We start from the raw sequence: 23,369 nt of genomic DNA, 5'->3' as shown, positions 1-23,369 counted from the left end.
CGTAATCGCGTAGGTATAATAACACAGTGATACCTGCAGTGTGTGCCTATATGCAATATACCTAGCTATTGTGTATATATGGTGACTAAATATATATATATATTATATATACATGTTGTTATTATATATATACATGTGATATTAAATTATTATATAGTGACCGGCCGCCACCACGGTCATCGGCGACCGCCACCTCCACCGCCGCCACCTGCACCACCTCCATCGCATCCACAACAGTAGTCGCCGCTGACGAAAGTCCTTCCGACTCGCCGATTCGCCGCCGTCACCGCTCGTACACGTATAGATCATATCTAGCTCTATATTATATTCTGTTTTCGTCGATCATTCATTTATCCGGTCCCGCACACTATATAGTAGCAATCGCATTGCAGTCGCAGCAGTCATCGCGCCAACATCATCAATACTTCCAGCACCACATATGCAGCTGTCCAGCGCGAAATTCTCGATCTCCGCCGCTGCATCTCGACGCTATAGTATCAGCACGCATCTCGTCTTGCACGCATTTCATATACCCGACCGTTGTAGCATTAGATGCACTCCGATCTACCATCATAATATTATATTATTGCACTGACTACAAAGAATGATCAATAGCGCTGCGCACGACTAGTTTTAGCGTAACGGAAGACGACGACGACGGTGCGTTTACGCATTGCGGAAGCAGCAGCAGCAGCCGCTGTACAGATATACCATACGAGCGGTACACGGCGTGCTCGTAGCGAAAGCATCAGGCGCCCGAGACGAGAGCACCAACTGCACAGTGACGATTGAGGCGAATAGTCGTGGAACCCGGCGCAAAATCGCCTGCACCATCAGCTCAAGGTATCTATTACGCATTTTGTGTTTTAATTTTATCTTATTATTATTATTATTATTATGCAGCTTCTGTGCGAATTGTCATCATTATCGATATATATTATTATTTAATGTGTCATGTGTATAAGCTATCATTTATCGTTCTAACGGTTTCGTTTCGGTACGGTTGACAAAAAAAAATGTTGGTTTGGATTTTACGGGTTCTCAAAAACATGCAATTTAATTTTTAATGCTTTCAGTTACTTTCAGTTACTTTATTTTATATTATTTTTTAAATCGAGTAGGTATTTCATTTATTAAAGAAAATTGACTTCTTAATTAACTTGAATTAATGACTGCTATTTTAGTCTACTGTCTTTCAGATGTTAGGTTAGGTATCAATGGTATAATATTAATAATACTACTATCTCTTAAATTAAAAATAATATTGTTCTATCTATTACACACAGATGTGAACATTTATTTTATAGTAGTCTCGTTATGCTATTCGATTCGAAATTTAAGAATTTTAAATACAATTGCCACTTGGATAACCCTCATTTAATGTTGAAATATTAAGATTTTGGTAATAATATATTATATGTTATAACTATATACATTACTCATTATTGCTACTGGATACTAGCACATAACAGATGACGACTCTAATACTACATAACCTACGAATTGTTTTTACTTTTGGAAATAATAAATTATTATAGGTATACTATAATTTTTTCCATCTCCGATGAGTATCTGCAATCTATAATATCTATTTTAATCCAATAATATAATATCGGATTTATTATCGATTCATTTTAATTTATATTTATCATTACAAATCTGTAGGACACATAATAATACGATACTATTGATATTCAATAATAATATTTTCATTATTTAAATTTTAGACTTTTACTATATTTTAGTTATTACTATTATTCAGTGTAAATAGATCGAAGAATATCTATTGAAATTTGAAACCTAAAGAACTGCACATATATATTTCAATTTCAGTTCATAAAAGAAATTATGATGGACTCTGGTCTGCTTTCAGTCTAAAACCGATTCTTTCAGTTCTTTTCGTGTTAGGTTTAAAGGGAAAAATACATTGAAAATACCATCTTTTATAGTTGTACTGATGATTTTGAACCAATGATAAGATAAAATATTATTTTTTAATTGAATATGTGAACAACTACGGAATAGAACTTCTAATAAAGGAGACCTTACATTGGGTTGAAATTATTTTTCATGTAGTTACACAATAATTGTAACAAGAGGTATCTAATTATTGTATTTATACAGAGTTATAACAATTATAACATAATTTTCATTTTATTTAAAATCTTTACTTTACCATAATATTATTATTTTTTAAATAAAGTATCTAGTTTTTTTTTTATGGATTATTTAGCGAACATTAAAAAAGTTTGCAGGCCCGTTATACAGTCGCGCATTTTCTTCCGCACGTGTGTTTCGATCGTCAAGTGTCACGTATGAACTTAAACAATGTTTTGCGTACGTATATAAAGATACACGTATGATACGCGTGACTATTAAATGAACCTAAATAAATAATAATACATAATATCAATAAAATAAAATTACTTTTAAAACATAAATAATTATACTAAGATGTTTTATTAAAATATACTTAAATAAATAAATACGGGAGCATATAATCTGTTATAATTCTTTAAGTTGAATTAAAGAAACTTGAAGAACTTTCTAATAAAAATTCCTGAATAAAGTTATTAATCTGATAACTTGTTTAAAACAAATTTTTATACGTGGCCTAAATAAATTTTTGTTTGAATTAAAGTTGTATTAAATACAATTTATTTTTAATATTTAGTATGTATTTATATTCGAGTTAATATAGTTATTGATTTAGCTATTTTATTATAATTATTTTAATATGATTAAGACACTAAATAAAATAGTGAAATTATTAATTAAGGTTAGGTTTGATTAGATAAAACAATATCTAATACAAATTATAAGATTTAATACATCTTATTTTTATCTCATTAGTAAAACTATTATATTTGTGTGGTGTGTATATTGATTTTTGAATCATTTTAGAATCATAAAATAAGATATTACATGGAATTATAGTGAAAATAATTACATATTTCGAGCTCTGTGAGGACAATTTTATTCAGTTGGAATTTATTGAGTTTGAGTCATCGCAGTTTCACTGACCAATAACCGCGATCTCACGTCCCCTCGGAAATGTAATATAATATTTAATTCCGGCCCTGATTCCAGTTGGATTTTGAATATCAACGATTTCGCGAGAGGATTTGCGGAAAAAACCATGGTCTTGCTATTTACAAGAAGTTGTATAGAATCGTGAAATGTTTTGATTAGCACGTGCGAGCATATAATTGTGTGCTTCTATGCGTGCGTTTTGAAAGATAATAACGTGGGCATTATATTAGATGAAAGTAAATTATGCGACGGAACACAATAAGCGGGCCGGTAATAATATACTTACATTATTCGTGACATTTCGTATTTAAATAATATCTTGTCGACATAATTTGCATAGGTATATAATATAATATTATACATACTGGTACCTACTATATACATAATAGATACTGTACATGAGTTGTACAATTTGAGAAGACTTAAAAATATTATGAAAATTAGGTATAATGGCGCGGTAAAGGCCAAATAACCAATAGTGGATGATTTTACGCCCGTAGTCATCATCATCATCGTCAATCATCATTATGTTTAATGGTGATGTTTGTGCGACATATTGTATTGTTCATTAAAATTGTTATTATTATTCGTGTATAGATTTCGTATCGAATAGTCTTTATACTCGCATGCGTATGATGTAAATTAATTGTCCGTTTTCGTTGGAAATTGTGTGTTGTTGTCCGGTCACCACCATAATCATACATAGTACATTATCATTATTATGTGCGTGTGATGTAAATTGATAGGCAGTTTTCGTCAAAGTTGTTGTTTCATACGTGTTTGTCGTATATTCATCACGCGGCTGTGTGTGATGTAAATAGTAAATACTAGGCCATTTTCGACGTTCTTCGACCTGTATTTTTTTTTAATTTTTTTATTATCGTATTTTTTAATACCAACAATAAATTATAGGCGCGCACACGTTATTAAAATATTATAATAGTACGCACTACGCCTATATAAAGTCGTGCATTGTGCAACTTTTGTAAACATTTCGTACCTACTATCGTTGTAACGGGTAGGCGCGTGTTGGTGTGACGCTCATACTTTTTTTTTTTTGAATTTCATAATAGCTTTACCGCTATATGAAATCAAGAAATACCACTATTCGAAATCCGGAATCGTTATATGAGTGTCCGATTGATACATTATAGCGGCGTCTGTATAATCTCATAAATGCATTTGAATATTTAAATTTGACAATAAACTATATATGCCTACTGCAGCGTTTTTGCTGTTTCATAGTCGCCATCACTTGCCACTTGGACAAGCCATAGCTCGTTTTAATGTCTACCCATGTAATAATGATGGCGACAAAGATATAGCAGTCATAATACGGAGAAAACTACTATTAAATTGAGGCTGTACTGGCTGTAGTGATTGTGTCTTGTATGCACACACTGAATATTGATGACCTGTCCATATGCAACATAATATATTATAGTATTTTCGACGGTCAAAATTTCGAAAATTTCGAAATACATTATAATCTTACATATTAATATTCCTTGAAAAAAAAAAACTATAATATATTTATATTATTTGTATATTATTATTATCTTGGTTCAAATATACTGCGCATAACAATAACTCAACAAAAAATACGTATAGAGTATAGAATATAGATAATTTTTTTTTATACACAAGTAGATAATATAATATTATCAAATAATTTTAATATTTTATAATTTTCTCAATATAATGACAGTTTTTAAATCTTAAGCCATCGAACTCATATTTTTACAACATCGAAATCAATATATTCCTGATGTATATTATACTTTTACTACAGGCTGCAGCATACCTGTTGCACACGAACGCAACCCAATACTCACATGTGCCATGGGTTATGGTTACTTATAACATGTTATTACAACTTCATCATATTAAACTCTTGTATATTATTAATTATCGTTATTGTGAGTGAATTTGTAATTTCGTAGATATATACACCTATCATTAAATGAAAAAATAGATCACCGACCAAATTTGTTGTCAATCGCGCGCCTATATGTGAAATATATTATACAAAATAGTAATGCGTTCGCGAACCAGTTTCTTGCCGTCAATTATTTTCGACACACGACTATATTTGAGTTAGGCATACGAGAGATTATTACTATACACATAATATATTACATAGATATAACTTATGGGCTTATGCACTTATGGCCTATAAGATATTAAATTTCCCTATGAGCTACTATTTTACTCTCTCACATACACACACATACACACGTCATGTACCTTCACCCTATTACTCCTTATTATGTACGAGAGTATATAATGTAGACAGTAATGATAATAATTATATTAAGGTATGGAAAGGTAAGGAAAGAAAACCGCGGCTGATAAGTGTGCATACGCGCGAAAGTATGAAAAATACTATTCACACGACTATATTATATAGGCGCGCCCAATATCGACGTTACATGATATTATTATTATTGTTATTATATCTACACCACCTACTACCGAGTTCCAATCATTATGAATTATTACGATTATCGTCGTAATTATTGTTCAGATTTCGCGGTTTTTCATCAGCCGCGATCGAAGGGCGACTATCGTCGTTGTCGCCGCCGCCGATAACGAGAATATAATAATAATAGTAATAATAATCGTCGTCGTAATGGTTTTAATCGTAATAATAATAACAAGTATAATAATAATATAATGGTCGCGTAATAGGTAGGTATACGCACAACTATAATGTAATAAAATTGTAACTATAATATAATGTATCTACACACACACACAGACATTACGACCTATACGTGTGGCATATAATATTAAATAATAATAATAATAATATAATGATGTATATATTAAATTATTATTATATTTTTTATTTTTATTATTATTATTTTTATTATTATTATTATTATTATTATTATGCGACGGTGTACGATTTCTTGGCCGTGGCTGCTGTTGGCGGTGGCGATGGCGGTGTCGGCGGGGACCGGCTGCGGTGTCCTCGCCGACGGGCCAAGGTGAAACCGAATCGAGTATATAGGTAACACTCCGGCGTTGGCAAGACGTGGTCGCGATCGCATGTACGCCGATATTATAACGACGCACCGCCGTTGCGGTCGAGCGATCGCGATCGCGAGCTGCAGCGCTCGTGCCCTCGCTCGCGCCCAAACAAGTGATTGTTGCTGCCGCCGCCGCCGCCGAGTTTATTATAATAATAATAATAATAATAGTAATAATAAAAAAAAAAAACGAATTTTAAAAGTAAAACGTAAATAATAATGGTAAATACAAAAAAATAAAAGCATCATCGTGTATTGAGTGGTTTTCTGCGTGTAAACAAAAACAACGACCGACCATATAACCTACCTAATAATATGATAATATAAACAACAAATAAACGCACCGTAGCGAGGGCGAACCACAATGGCACACAATGTGCGGACGTTTATTATTATGAAAAATATAACGATATAATATAAGCGGCAATTGCTTATTATTTAACAATTTGTCTTATGTACATAATATATATATATATATATATATAATAGGTACAATAATGAACTATGTAAAACATACGTTATTATTTTTTGAAATATTATAATAAAGTTGTGACGCGATTGTATTATTATAATAATATCAGAAACACAATAATAGGAAATATATACGCGTGATATGAGGAGAAGAGAAGAATATTGTTTATATACAGCATGAAATCGGTTTTTTTAACCACAAAATATCATGTCTAAATTATGATGGTTTTCCATCTCGATAGGACGATAGCGATGTTTTTGTTCTCAGTAGGAAAATCAATTTCATTCAATTCCGATTTCTATGGATATTCAGGACTCATTCAATATCGTTTCTCAATATTAATTATTTTACCTGTTGCTATATGTCTCATCATATGATACATTGTTACTATAGTGATTTATACACTTACATGTTTCACAGTAAGCAACTAACTGTAACTTACGTATTAGACCGGATCGGGTTACACCGGATCACGAATATACACAAAAGGTTGCTCACGAAATGAACATACTTCTGTTTACTAACTCTTTGATGTAGACGTGGAACCCTAAAGTCGTCGCCAGGTAACAATAATGAAGTTTGGAAGCACCGGCGGCGGCACGTCTGCGGGAAGCCAATTTGACAAATTTCTCCGTATGCGTGCGCACATGAAAAATACACGCAAAAACTTGCATCTATCACGGCTTAAAAACATTTATAATAATAATAATATGATATTATATCCGATTGTAACAATAATTATTTTGATTGTTGGTATCCGAATGCCGTTTGATGATCAGCGCCGCTGCATTGTGTATTTGTGTATTTTATACGTGATTATCGTTTTGGTGAAACGCTACAGGCGTATTATATTTTTATATACCTAGTACAATGTTCATAAAATATAGGTGGATAGTTTCGTTTTCTCTTCTATTTGTTCGTATCGTTTTCACTTAACCTAACCTAACCTATAGACTAAAATTATACTGTTATATTATAGACTCGTGCACCCAGTCAGCATGCAATATAAAAATACGAACAAACGTTTTTATTTTTAATCCTCAAAGAATTTAATTAGAAATTAAATACTAACTTTTATATTGTATAACATTAAACAAGAGTTTATTTTTTTTAAATATTTTCTTCTATTTATTTTCAAATGTTTTTTTTTATTATTATTTTAATTTCAAAGGTGTAGAACATTTCCTATGTAGAAAGTGCAAATGGGGTACTTACTACACATGACTACAGTTGAAATAGTGATAGGTACTCTTACATGGATATTCCTGTTTGATAATATAATAAAAATAATAAATTGTAAGTTTATACATCTAAGTTTAGTTCAGTAATCATTATATAAATAATGCTTATAAAAGTTATATTATTTAACACACATTAACTTATCAGTGTACAACTATAATAAACTGTGTATAAAGAATATAATATATAATAAAAATATACTAAAAAATAATTATTTTAATTATATTACATAAATAAATATATATATCCAATGAGTTCAGATTTAATATTTTAAAAATCAGTTTTTTGTAAATATTTATTTGACTTAACAAGCTTTTATTTTATGCACTATTTTCATATATAAAATTAAAATCACTATAGTAAGCCACAAAGGTTTGGTGCAGATTAGGTTAGGTTAGTGCTACGATGTTGACGAATATGTTAGAGCACTTATATGCTTAATGTTAAGCTGTGTCATTACATTTATTAGTTTTGAAACAAATTAAGGTTAATTAAAAAAATATTGTGTTAAAATTGTAAAATAAAAGAAAATCTTCAATATTTACAGTGTAAAAATTACCATGACGTGGTAAATGCGGAAAAATATTTTTGTTCAGTCTTACTATAATTTTATTTAAATCAATTAAAAAAAATTTTTACTAAGAAATTAAATAAAAAAATCAATTTTAAATTTTTTTAATGTAATTAATTTAATATTTACTCAATAGAATTATGATATCATTACATCTTTATTTTTCTAAAAAATACAGTAAACTTTCATATATATTATGCGCCGAAATTAAATTAAGTATATAGATTATAGTTGAAAAATCAGCTTAAATTGTAAATAAGTAATGTTATTGGTATTTAATTTTGCAGTAAAATAATAAAAATATTGAAAAATGCATAAATTTCCGTTTTTAAAAAACATATTATTAGAAAACAATGAGCAGGTTCTCAGAAATAAATGCAATTTACATTGAAATATAAGTCCTATACACATAATTGGTATGAACAATATTATGGTATAATAAACTGAATAAAAAGCAATTGTTATTGGCGGCCGTGGAGTATAACAATATGCAAATTTTATCAGGCGACAACATTATATGAGTTGCACGGATTTTATTTAGCCGTCAATGTATTACCTAGAGCATCTGCATCCGCATTCATTACACCTTATAAAGACCATGAATACACGGGCCCCACATCATGTAATTATAAATTATATTTTAAAATTCGATAAAAATAATTTAACATTATAGATTTAAAAAAATATATCAATGAATATTAATGAAACACCTGTTTATGTTACTTGATGTTTATTTACTTAATTATTATTACTATTTCTTTTTATAGAGGCACTTTTGATAAACTTTTGATATTAATAAATTCCTCATAATTTCTAATGTGATAAATTGTATTTATATATTTATATCATTATTATGTTGTATACCTATATTGTTAAAAAAAAAAATTGTACATTAATTTCTGTTAAATTGTTTAACGCATTAACGAAAAAAAATAAAGTTAATAATTCCAAAAACAAATTATAAATTACTAAATTTTAGCTTTTTCTTTCTAAAAAATACTGAAAGCACACCAACCGTTTAAACGAAAAATACAATTTACGTTTTGATTCTGGATGGTTGTATAGACCTAAATGTGGCGTGATAAATAATTTATACTTAAAAAATTGTTATCATAGTTTTTATGCACAATATTAAATAAACTATGAAGCTGTCATAATTATTTAGATTAGATTTTTTTCTATTATTTCCATGATTTGTAATGACCTAGCTAATACCTGCTAAATTTTAAATTGAGAATATAATAAAATTACACATTTTTAATATTAAGCTAGTAATTATGGGCGTGTACAGTTTGTAGAGGTTCAAGGTGTAGCATGATGTAATATGGTTCATTTTCTATTTTTTTTTTTTTTTTTTATAAAAGCCAGTCTAAAATAAAACCACTCTTTTACTTGATTTCAGTTTCACAATGAAATCTTATTCTTACACAATATAAATAATTATCTCTTAAAAAATAAGCAACTTTAAATTGGTTTAATGTATGCATTTAATCTTTTATTAACTAAAAATAATAAATAAATGAAAATACACAATATTTATAAAAATGAATATATATATATATATATATTTATATCATACATTACATTATATATTGTAATTATTCAATTACAATTTACAGTACAATAATAATAAATTATTTTTCTGTTGATAAATTAATTAAATATTCTTATTTTTCTATTTTTTTAATACAATGTCATTAACTCGTGCAATAAGTAAATCCATTATTTGTGAAAACGTATTAAGGAGGTGACAGTAGTTATAACTTTACTTATACGTTATAAGGGTCTTTAATATTACCTACTATCACGGACCATCAAAAAAAATGTTTTAGTGCAGCAATTCCTGCCTATATTGCCCCTGTGCGCACATATTTATGCTTACTGTTGAATTAAAAAAAATGTAATTAAATATCTACTATTATACGTAATAATGTAATATAATATACGATATTAGGTATAATTATTTATATTACATATAATATATTAAATCAATAATATATAATAAATATTATTGATTTAATATGATGAATAGTTAACATTAAGCTATAAATATATATTAATAACTGTACCTAGTATAAGTATCGTCAATATTGAGGACGATTTCTGGTAATAATTGTCAATTGGATCTATAGTTGGTGTACCAAAAAAAAAGTTTAGTTTTTTGTTTTAAAAGTTATAAGGGATTATAAGTGGGAAATTCCCAATAAGATTGTATTATTTTTAAAAATATTTAAAACAAATAAAAAATATTTACATAAAAAAACGAGAATTTTTATGCAATACCAGTTTTGGATAATATCGGTTTTGTTTAATTTGTTAAATTGAAAAAACTTAAAATAATTGTCTTTATTCCTACTATAGAATGTTTAAAATATTTAAACCAATTTTAAACCATTTATACCATGAACCTAATTGCACTGTTCCAAGGTATATCGGTAATGATTTATTAATATAAACAATATTATTATATATATAATATCAATATAATTATTATATAATTGGTACATCCGATATGATTAGAAATAATTAGTATAACTTACCATATTACTAATAGAAAAATAAATTACCATAGTAATATAAATAAATTATAAAATACAATTAGAATAGAGGCTGACACATCGTCTCCGCTCAGAATTAATTTTCATATGCAATGATTTATTATTGAATTCAAATTCAACACATCCATTACAATGACCTACTCATCAATGTCGATAGGTACACTCGAAACCTATTATATTGCGAAGACTGTCTTCTTCGGTTTTTATTATATTCGTATGTACATATGTCATTTTAATAATAGAAATGATTATTTCGTTGAGATTATCAATTGATTTTAAATCTGTTTAAATCTATGATTAACCTATTTCAATACGTATAATTTAGGTATATCATTAAATTATTGTTTGTAATTTTACTTTCCGTGCATAATTTTTTGTGGGGTTATGAGATATGTTTATGTAGGTATGAAGGGCAACTAACAAACGGGGATTAAAGCTCCCACGCATCTGTTATTCGCTGTAGATATTATATCATCATAGCCAATAGAATTTATTCATGACTAGATGATAAAGCCACATTTTGGTTGGCGGAGTCATCTTTGTCGCCGTCGTTGATTGTTTTTTCACGACGAAGACAATAGTTGAGGACAATAAGCCGATTTATTTTGAACAATATTATTATTGTTGTAATAACTATAATAACAGAATAATGACGATAATGGTCGTAAAAGCCGTGTCACTTCACGCCCGCGTATATATATAATTTTCCAATTACCACAGTTGTCGTCGTTACATCGTTTATTATTTCTTCAGTTATTAGTTATTACCTACATAATATTATAGAATACATAATACTTATATTTACAATTAAGGCAAAGCACCTTATAAATTAACACGGAAACGTACCTATCTAAACGGTGACTGTAAATTTATAAAAATATACAATATAGACACACACACCACATAATTATATGCAATATGAATATCAAGTTTAAAATGAACAAATTATGTGAGACAGTAAATCCTGTTGGACAGTATTACTTACTTATCTACCTATAAGTAAATTAATTAATTTAACGATTTATCAATAGTATATATTAACTACTAATATCAGAATAATGCACGAAATAGCCGATAATGGTCATCATAGTTGAAATGCGAGTATAATAGATTATTATAATAATATTACCTATAATATAAACAATAAATTGCCGCGACGGCATATAATCACTATAAAGGTTTAAGTACAGTATACGTTTACCCGTCATAATATTATATACAATAGCATCTACGATACGTCTTATATAATTCGTTGTGCGGTGTAACGTATATAAGTAGTTCCGGTGCAGCAGGTCTAGTTATAATAATATATATATAATATAATAATAGCGAGTATATACTGTATGTACCTCTACCCGTTTAGGTATATTGAGTATTATTATTATTAATTATTAATGAGACGCCGCCGTAGTTAAGTAGCCGCGGTATATAATAGGTGTATATTAATACGTGTGTATAATGCGCGCGTCGTTAAACAACGTCTATAACTTCATAAATACTTCTATATCGTGCCCGTCGTCGTGCGGTCGTCAAACAACCGGCGCGAAATCGTATGTATGTGTGTTAAGGTCACGTCAATGCCGCCGTTAATATTCAATAAGCACCGCCGCCGTTAAATCAATAAGCCGCAAGTACGATACGTATAATGACGATACGATATTTACGTACAATAATGTGGAGTAGGAATATCCTAGGTATAATGAGTTATAGTAATAATAATAATAATAATAATAATAATATATTATATAATATTTTATTATACTTAATACGAGATACTATGCGGCGGCGGAACAATACGATAATACTACTGTTGTAAGTTTTTTTTATAAGGGTCACTAGCGCACAAGCCATAGAATGAGAATTTCCGATTTCGTTGAATTTCCTACAAAATCACTGTTGGCCAAAATTTATATCAGATTTGCAAAATCGTTCTAAACACGCGTTTTATATGATTATTATTATTATTTAGGTATTACATAGTATAATAATGTATTAATAATATATATATATATATATATATACAATACAACATCATCGTTATGCATAATATTATTTCAATCATCATCACGGGTGTATATTGTATCGACGCGACGTTATGTATTTAATTACTAATAAATAATAATGTAATATGATTACGGTGATGATGAATACCCCACAACTACGTATCCGATACATAACGCATTTATATGTCGACGGATGTGCGTGCGTCGTGCAATAAGAAATTAAAGATAATTCATCAGCGCGTGGGTTGTACATAGTACATATTAAGAACCGATACGCCACAGCGCGTCTTGACGAGTGGTCAGGCGGACGTCGACGAACTTGCGCGACCAGTCGTCTGTGTCAAAGGGTGGTTATTATTGTACGGTATATACATTTATTGGCGCGTATTACACACAGGTACCTATATAAGTACCTAGATCTGTGTGTGTATGTGTGTGTGTGTGTATATATATAGCTTCCGAGTTATATATCTACGTCTGGTCGCCTGCACTGTCCTATTTGAGGTGAACAATTAAATATAGATTACTAACATATACACTTAAGCGTGCACACACCTTATGATAATTATACACTCAGATTGTACCAATAGTTTATGTATATTATACCGACACAGGCCTGTGCACATATCAGTTGATGTTTTTTCCCTGTCACCCTGCAGCTGACCAGCTATACATACAATCGACAAGCATGTGGACACGCTAAGGTGTGATTATACGATTATTTTCCACGAGTGAGGTATCAACATTTTTTTTAAGTCAATATTACCTACTTGAAAAGTGTTGTAATATCCAATAGACATTTGAATTTTATCTTGGAGAAACCAATATTTGATTCGGAACTATAATATGTATATTTATATAGAAAGTAACAGTCTTTGGTAACTAGTATAAAAAAAAAATCGAACACTACTATCAATAAGCTAGGTACATCCGCACACCCATCTTGACCGCGTGCTCGACCATAATATGGTGATTATGATGATGATAATAATAATTTGTTAAGTAAATAATGATGACTTTCGTATTAACAATAACATGAATATATGCAATTTAAAGTTGGATCGTTAAACCTCAAGTTTGGTTCCGTGTATATAATACATATTTACCTACCTATATAGTATATATATTATGTAGCGATCATCTCGTATACTCAAGTGATGTAATTCCTGGTTAAATTTCAGTTTTCAACTGACCGCAGACCGCGTTTTATGATATGCAAATATTACATAGCATTATAAGTATTATGTATTCAATCCTTCCGACTTTAATATTATAGCCTATAGCTATAATACTTCCCTAATCCACACCACTAAATTGCAGTTGAAGGTTTTTGATGGTTTTTTTTTTCGCTATTCGAGAAAATATTATTAACCACTAACCAGTATATAAATTCATAACTGATACTTGCTATTAATAAGTTTTTGACGAATTATAATTAATTAATTAACATGTTAACTGAAAACCCGATTTATATGAACATTTTTTATTTTGAAAGTCATTGAAAATTCTAGGTTAAACTAAAATGTATTTTTCATGGTCTCGATAATTTATATTATATACCGTCATACCGACTGCAATTTAAATTACGTCATATTATTTATGCATATTGTGACCTGTTCCACCACTCTTATTAATTTGTTATACTTTTATTCGTTTATATATGCCAACGTTCAATCAAAGTTTGTCAATAAAACGTATACTTATCGGAAAAAGAACGTATAGATTTGAATAGCGTGAGTGATTATTTAAAAACTTAAAAATATACTATTAACTACTTTAATAATTATACCATTGAGTATATGACGATTGTAATCATAAAAGTGTATGCATGATAGTGCAGTAAATTGAATAATTGTAAATTAAAATCGCCTATAAGTTTAAATATCCCTGGATAATAATATATAATTAAAATCATTGTTTGGTAACCATAGTTGCCAAAAAATGGACATTTCCTGCTTCGATTTGTTTTTTAAGTACTATGATATGAATTAAGTTTTTAAGTTAATGGCATGATTAGGTACAAATATAATCAGGGTACAATTAAAATTATAATATATATAGGTTGTTAGAATAGACTTATCTTTAATAGAACGTAATATTAAAATTAATTTTGATTAAAAACTGAAAATTGTTAAGTATAATACAATATTAGTTTAGTTTAGTAGACATCTATTATATCTTATATTTTATTTCATATGCATTAAATGTGATTATTATTTAAAATTTTAAACATTACAATGATTACATCAGTGTAGTATACAATAATCTAATGTTTCACTTATCAATATTATCTATCATATTATAGAATGTTAAAAAACACTGATACAGTAGGCATATATAGTATATAAAATAAACACGCCCGATTTCAATATTAAATTATAGCTGTAGAATATATTATAAAACCTAGAAAATTATCAAATTGTTATAAAATATTTTTTTATTAATCGTAGTTTAATCAAGCAATAAACTATATCAAATGACTTCACCTTTTTATTCAATTATTATTGCATCTCAATTCTACATATTAATAATATTCCACTAGAAAAAAAATATGAATAGATGCATAGTTAAAAATTTACTTTATTATTGTTAGTATAAAAATATTTACATGTATACTTTGTACTTATAATTTAATTAATAGGTAAGTTATAGGCTTTCATTTAGAAGAGTGATAATGGATAGTACGTTTTGGTGTTGCAAATCGATTTTCATATTTAAACAAAAATAATTGAATTTTGGTTTTAAACTTGAATAGGTAAATTACTAGTAATCCTGTACTACTTATTATAAGTTATAAATTTATAAATTAAGTGTGTAATATATTTATGATTTTTTTTTAACACATGATCTGTTGTAATGAATCTTATAACTCATTGTAAAATCCATTGAAATATCATAAATATCTAAAGTATCTTATATATATATATATTTACAAGTAGTCATATACTATCTAGGTTTATTTGTTCTGTGATAAATAGTAAGAATAAAATAATAATAAAATGTGATTTAATCGTCATAAATGATATAAAAGCTGAATGAGTCTAATGTTATGTGTACTGTGTAAATATTACATTTAATATCATGTTCTATAGATACAAATACAGTGTATATAAGCAGTTAACGATTTGTTTATAACTATTTTGATTCTTTTTCATTTCAGTTCCAGTTTTTATACAATATTATAGTAGTAAACCATGACACTTTTGTTAATACGCTTCAGGCTGTATGTATACTATACATTTATGTAATATATCACCTATACAAATTTGAACTGTGTGTGAACTGAGGTCTGAGGTTAGAGATTTTACTGCATTATAGATATAATATGGTTAGATATCTACTAACCAGTAACCATACACAGTCATTTTTGCCTATAATATGTTTCACGTATGTATTTTATTGTATAGAATGGAATATATTTACAATATGGTAAGTATGTATAATATACGCTTTAAGTACACAAATACTCACCATAATATAATGACATTATGTACGGTTCACAAGGGTCATATATCTGTCGGAAATCGGAATCGTATTAATAGTTTGCGAGTCGGCCACCACAGTGGGGTTGCTCAATGAAACGGTGACCCTCTATATTGTTAAGCGAAACACACGTTGTTATTTAACTGAATAGAAATTTTAACATCGCACATCCAAGGAAGAAAATCGAGTGTCTTAAATGTATAATATATAGCGACGGTAGATGCGGTGCTCTTTTTAAAAAACTATAAGAGGTACATAGATACCTACAGAATGGGAATATAAACTAATACTTGATGTATAATAATTTAATGGATTGTGGGAGGTGAAATCATATTTCAAGCTATATCGAAATAAAAATTTTAAAATCCTATGTATAATATAATAGGAATGACCAATTATAAGGACTAATAATTAAGAAACACCATCACCTATGTCCTATATGTTAAGTATCGTATTGTTAAAACGGAGAATTTAATGCACTTTGTACACAATTTTAATATTTGATGTGTAATGTTCATTTTTTAGATTCAAATAACAATAAAACATCTCAATAGAAATTAATTTTGGAAGAGAAGACCACTACAAAAATACTATTATATAAAAATAGATTTTTGATTTAAAAGAAGACTTTCAAAAATTGTAATAAGACATATTTCTCTTATTATGAATAAAAAAAATAATTTATAATAAACTACTCTAAACATGCATGATATACTCGTATTTTAAGTATTGATATAGGTATGTGTTTAGGTAGTATTAATAAGTAATAAGTAATACATGTAATATACGAATAGATTATAATAAACTAAGCAATAAATAATTATAATAAATAATAATTGAAATTATAATATATCATAGATAGTACATAACTTAACATTTTTTAAAAATATTTAAAATTTATGCATTTCTAGATATCTACATTTGATATAATTAATTATATCACATGTTGCTCTTATTTTAACAAATATTTCACTATTTTATTACTAAGCCACAAAGCTAATGAAGTAATTTAAATAATTTATTTTCTGCTTATTTGTTATTGAAAGATTATGATGTAGCTATAGATTATTGATAATAATGTGGTACCTAAATAGTAAATATAGGTCTATAATAGCTATTCGTTACGTAATAGTCTACGTTTTGGTGTAAACCACAAATAAGTCCCTTTGGGTCTAAAATCTGATATTATATAAAAAAAATATTAAATCCAAGTGTAACAAATTAATAGATTATTTATTTGAACGAACTAAATTATAGTATTGAGTACATAAGGATTTTTATATTTTGTTCGATAAGGAGAAGAGTTGTCTAATAGTTTTGTGCTTGAAACTTGTGGCCAATACTAATTTTTTAGATAGATATAACATCCAAATAGCTTGATCTTATCATATTTCAAATTTATTTTATTCTTTATAAGTATTGTTGTCTTATCATATATCTACTCTTATTTACATAATATCTAAATATTATATTAAAAAAAAATTATACATGTAAAAACTCTTTCTTCAAAAATATTATTTATTAAAAATATCCAATGTTTTTTTACGTAATATATATAGAGATACTAGTAGTCAGTACATATTGCAATTACTTATTTTGATCATTAATCATTTTTAAATTACGTTTTATTTTTAATTAGGTTTATCAATTTATGTAACGGTTTTTATATAAGGCTAGGGCTGTTATAAATTATATTTGTCTTGAAATTAACATCAATAATATTAAAGTTTTTGATTTTGATTTTTTTTTTTAATGATTTTAGTTTACTGATAAAATAATATTTAATAGGAATAATATGATCCACTATACAAATTTTATTTAATGTTTCCGGTACCTACTGATATGTTTTTTATTTCTAATTAAAACCGTACCTTACACGATAATATTGATGAAGTCTTATCTTATCTCATTAGAAACCAATTATTTTTATTTAAATTGTATGTTACTATGTTAGTGTTACGTAAAAAACTCGATAAACATATAAGATTGAAACGTGTATAAATGTTCGGCATAATTAAGTTTAAAAGCATAACAATGTGAGTAAATTGTTATTGTGGGTCATAATAGCTGTTATCTTTTAGGCAATTATTTTTCATCCATATGGCAATTGTTTAAATTATAAAAAAACGGCAGTCTATAAATATATTGTAACGAACCCTCTTATTGGCTTATAATTCTCATTTCGTTCAGTTGACATCGCTAATAATTACGCAGATTACGTACGATTACAATGTACGTATATAATTAATATTTAAACAATAATATAAACGCGTTGAATGAAAAATTGTTATTGTGTTTTCTTGACTGCACAAATCCGTTACTCGTATTCTATATAATATATAAAATATATTATAGTACAGTAAATCTTGTTCGATTCAACTATTCATACAAAATAACTATATTTCTATATAACTGTATAGTGAAGTTGTAAGTATAGACTATATGGTATACTTACTGTTAGAAGTTTAGCAGTGGAAAGTATAAATTAACATTTATTAATTGTATATAATATAATCGCTCTAGTCTATAGCTGCTATAACAACGTTAAAAGTAAAATATTTTTTTCGGATTTAAACATGAAAAATAGAGACGTAGGTATTTAAGAAACTGTCAGTAAGTTTTATTATATAGGTATTATAGGTAAATGGCTAGTTATAATTTTTTTTTAATAGTATTGTTTGTCGTAAATTCTTACGCCGCTCTTTTAAGTCAGTGTGTTTAAAAGTGTTCTTAACTGCCAAAGACGTCCGGCAATTTTTGTATTGTATTGTATTGTATAGTATAGTATAGTATACTACGTTAACGGTCGAATTCCATTCCTAATTATTTGGTCACTCAATTTCCTCTCAAAACGATTAGCTGAGTAACTGCGTGGTGGTCGAGGACTTACAAATACAATTGTATTTACAATGTATTCTCTGGAATATGTGTAGATATAGCATACTAAAATGCGCATGTAAATGTATTATTCTCTTACAATTTGGCGTGCTCTCTATAGAAGGATATTATATGTACTTGGATTTGTAAAACGTCGATAGAACTCAGCAATATAAATTCAATGTATCCGGTCCGATCCGCACCGCACCCACTGACGCGTAAAATCGTTGCTTTAGTCCCTACATTTATCACGTGTTTCACCATTGAATAAGTATCGGGAGGCGCCATTGTCGTGCATTTCGAAAATGCCTAACCAAACGACAACATCGCCTTTTGTACTGTTTGAAATAGCGTATTGTAGTGTTGAAATCGCGTTTTGTACCATTGATTCCGTATACGAATGTATCTGTTTAAAATCAACCACTTCTAGTGAATCTCCGATTTGGATCCTACTACAGTTGTAAATTCCGCGCCACCTGTAATTTTACAAATCTATCTTAACTTAGTTAAAATATTTTACTGTGTAAAGAGTGTGAATACGATAAATTAAGAAATCAATTGTTTCAGCGTATCTAGAGAACTATACCAAACGACAAAGGCGACAACAATTACGTGCTGACTGCAGTTACCTGCAAGTTCATTACGGTGTCACCGAATTTATCCCATCATTTATCATCAACCATAAACAACACTAACACCAAACAGCGGGCCTAGTCACGTTCGCCACAAGCAGATATTACCCCCGCAATTTCAACTGTGATCATTGATTCAACAGGTATTATTGTTGAAAATAATCAACAAACAAAACAACATCCTTATCTTTTTGACTAAAAGTATTTGTAGAGCTGTCACTATAGCGAATTCTGATATTAAAGGTACAGTTCGTCACCAGAACATCTAGCCACGGTATCATCAAAATGGATAACCCGGCAGCAGTGTTAACGGATGACGTAGAGGATTGGAGTCCACGGGCGCCATCGATAGGCAGCAATCAGCCACAGACAAATGCTAGGTTAAGCGGTGGTTCTGGCGGCAGTTTACCTAATAATTCATCACAGACACAATCAACAACACCCCAACATAAACAACCAACACCCCAACAACATTACAAGCGCAACGCGTCCACTTATTCAATAGACATTCCAGCAACCCTAGGATTGATGGTGACGAGCGGCAACCCCGCTGCCAACGAAGGATCAACTACATCGTCTACGTGAGTACCTATACTTTTCATATTTGTCAATTATAACAATATTATAGCTGTATTCTAGTAATTAGAATAATTTTAGCATATATGTTTATTAATTACATAATATATACTATATCGTATAATATAGCCGGTTTTCGATAACGTTTTCCACCAATCGATATCATCGTTCGGAAATTTTTTTCAACGGCAACTGAAGCCGCGTAAACTGTCTAATGTTATAACGTTGGTTATTGTGTGCGTATACTGCGTAGTACGTTTTTACTTTATCACATCAGCAATCATAATATTATACAACTATATATTTCATCCCAACAATATGTATTTCACGTGCATATAATATACATTGTAGTGTATATTATGTATGTTTTCTGTTGATCGCTTGAAGTCAATCCGATTCATTTTTCAATTTTTATCGTAGCTTCATCCCCATGTGGTGAAGGTTACCCGTGGCTGTCGTTTTTATTGTAAAAGTGATTTCCTGGTGCGGTCTGTCGCGCTGGGTGGTATGAGGGATACATTCTTCCAACTACCCACCACACACGGCCACGACCCGTTCCACCCGTCCACCTTTTTCGGGTACTGCGTCGTACTTTTTTTGATGCGTTTCAATTTATTATATCGTAACTGATATTGTTAAACATGGTACACTTAGATACGTGTTGTTAATAACATATCACTAAATAATAGTCTTAAAACTCGTCCCGCAAGTCGCAATACGTTATTATGTTCGAATTCGAACGCGATTAAATGAAATTATCAAAATTCCGATGAACACGTCCGAAATAAAATATAATTAAAAACATGTGTAGGTTTGATCTCACGATTCGTCAATCAGCCGGCCACTGCGGTGCCAACGGCGCCATCGGTGTCGGTGCATTTTGCGCGTATTCCGAATTATTCAAAAAATGCATATACACATACACACCAGAGTTTTATACCTAATCATCGAAATTTCTTTGGGAAATCATCACGTGAATCACTTGACAATGCGACGAAATTAATCGCTAATGAATTCTCTCGCGTACTTTCTATTACTTTTAATTATAATCTCTTCTCATATCGTACATAATATTATATTGTACGCATACACGCGTACTATCATCATTTTACTGATAATGATATACGAACAACGGAATTAATTTGTTAATGTAACGTGCGTGCGCCAGTGTGAGAGTAGTGTGTATGTGCGTTATAATCTCGTAAACACATTATAATTATAACATGTATAAATTGTGCATAATAACAATATTATTACGATATACACATTAGAATCGCACAATTTACGGACTGGCACCGGTTATACGTGTGTAGGTATGTGTTATATACCATTAAATGCATGTAAACATTATAGCGATTTCAATAATGTTAATTATTACCCGTTTTAGGTTCGGCGAGAACTAAATAGTGCATCGGTGCGCGGAAAACGTCGCATGTTTCTCCGAGACACGTGACATTCTTTTGCTCCCGCGTCCGCGCGTTTTTAACACAACTCGCTAATGCATTCGCATATTATGTCGATGTGTATTGTGTATGCACCATAATGTACTTAACTATCGTTACAAAACTATTCGCGTGCCTATGCCCATAACTATTTATCCCCTACCTACTCGTATACTATATATTGTGCGTATGGTACGCTTGTCGAAAATAGTTTGCTGGTAATAGTCTGGTTATGATTTTCGTTCTGCGCTGAATCCAACCCTTCTTGCTCGACGCGATTGCAACGTACATCCGTGTTTATTACAATACGTATGTCCTATTCCCATACAAAATTGTCCGTGCTCAAAACGTAGGTTAGGTACCTAACCTAACCTACCTGTGATATTGCATCACCTACCTACACGATTTTCGAAAGAACTGCAGAGCTTTCCAATATACTGCCTCGGTTGTCGTGCGGGCGAAACATATTCTGACGGCCAGCCGTCCGTCCAGGCGTCAAACGGAAACGTTTGCAGATTTTTTTATACGTCGTATAAACACCGATAACCGTATACGACACGACACGTAGGTAAACATCACATGGGAGGTTATAGGTACCCGTACTCCGTAGCCCGTAGGTAGGTACTCGCGATAATAATTACCATCGACGTACAGTACCTGTCATTATATTATGCATTTTAATATATACAATTATATCCATTCGGTTAATATATATTATTAGCGCATTAGACTACGACAACGAATTTGCGGATGATGTGATGTATGCGTATGCCGCGTGAGGGCGTACGTGATGAAATAATAATAATAATAATATTACCTACATTATTGTAATCGAATTGGGTTTTTTTTTTCACGTTCTCCGGGGCCACATCCATCTCTCTCTGTGCGACGCTAATCGTCGTCAAAACTGCCATCGTCTTTGTGCGGCGTACGGTCATTCATTGTTCGCCCGTCGTTCATTGTGCTTACACGTATCGAATAAAAACTACGTGTCCCGTCTTCGTGTGTGCCAATGCGTATCGTCGCGTTGTATCGCCGTCACCGCTGCAAACAACAACAAAAACGACATCAACACCATCGAAAACGACCACAATATGACTGCTGATTACGATTGCAGTATGAAGCTGACCGAGTATTCGAGCAGCGGCAGCAACAGCAGCAACAGCGGAAGCGTCGGCGACGGGACCGCGACTGCAACGTCGTACATCATATCGGGCGGAAACGGCACAAAATCCGATGGCAACGGAACGGTTAGCGGACGCCGTCGCAAAGGCGGCAAGAAGCTGCCGCGTTACGACCCGTTCCAGATGCGGGACAAGGCCAAAGCGACCACGTACGTATGATATAATATTTTAAGAAAACGTTTGCGTACATTAAATAGTTGTGCGTTTTCATGTTTTACCGCGGTACTTACGATACCTACAGAAATGATTTGAAATTATACAATA

At 30.1% G+C, this 23,369-nt stretch overlaps 1 protein-coding gene across 2 annotated transcripts in view; it reads left to right on the top strand.

Annotated features, from left to right (window-relative positions):
* Positions 1–325: 325 nt before the first annotated feature.
* LOC113556710 (proton-coupled amino acid transporter-like protein pathetic) overlaps positions 326–23,369 on the top strand; it is a 37,645-nt gene continuing 14,601 nt past the window's right edge. Inside the window, exons 1-4 of one of the 2 annotated variants that reach the window (XM_026961822.2) lie at positions 326–843; positions 19,839–20,046; positions 20,153–20,484; positions 23,039–23,254. In XM_026961822.2, coding sequence (XP_026817623.1) covers positions 20,189–20,484; positions 23,039–23,254 — 512 coding nt within the window. In that variant the 5' untranslated portion in view covers positions 326–843; positions 19,839–20,046; positions 20,153–20,188. Of the gene's footprint in view, positions 844–19,838; positions 20,047–20,146; positions 20,485–23,038; positions 23,255–23,369 lie in introns of both variants that reach the window. The other variant, XM_026961821.2, reaches the window with a different exon arrangement.

This window comes from Rhopalosiphum maidis, chromosome 3 (assembly GCF_003676215.2).
Source record: "Rhopalosiphum maidis isolate BTI-1 chromosome 3, ASM367621v3, whole genome shotgun sequence".
NCBI lineage: Eukaryota > Metazoa > Arthropoda > Insecta > Hemiptera > Aphididae > Rhopalosiphum > Rhopalosiphum maidis.
Note: the sequence above shows the minus strand (reverse complement) of the source record. Positions and strands in the feature narration are given on the sequence as shown.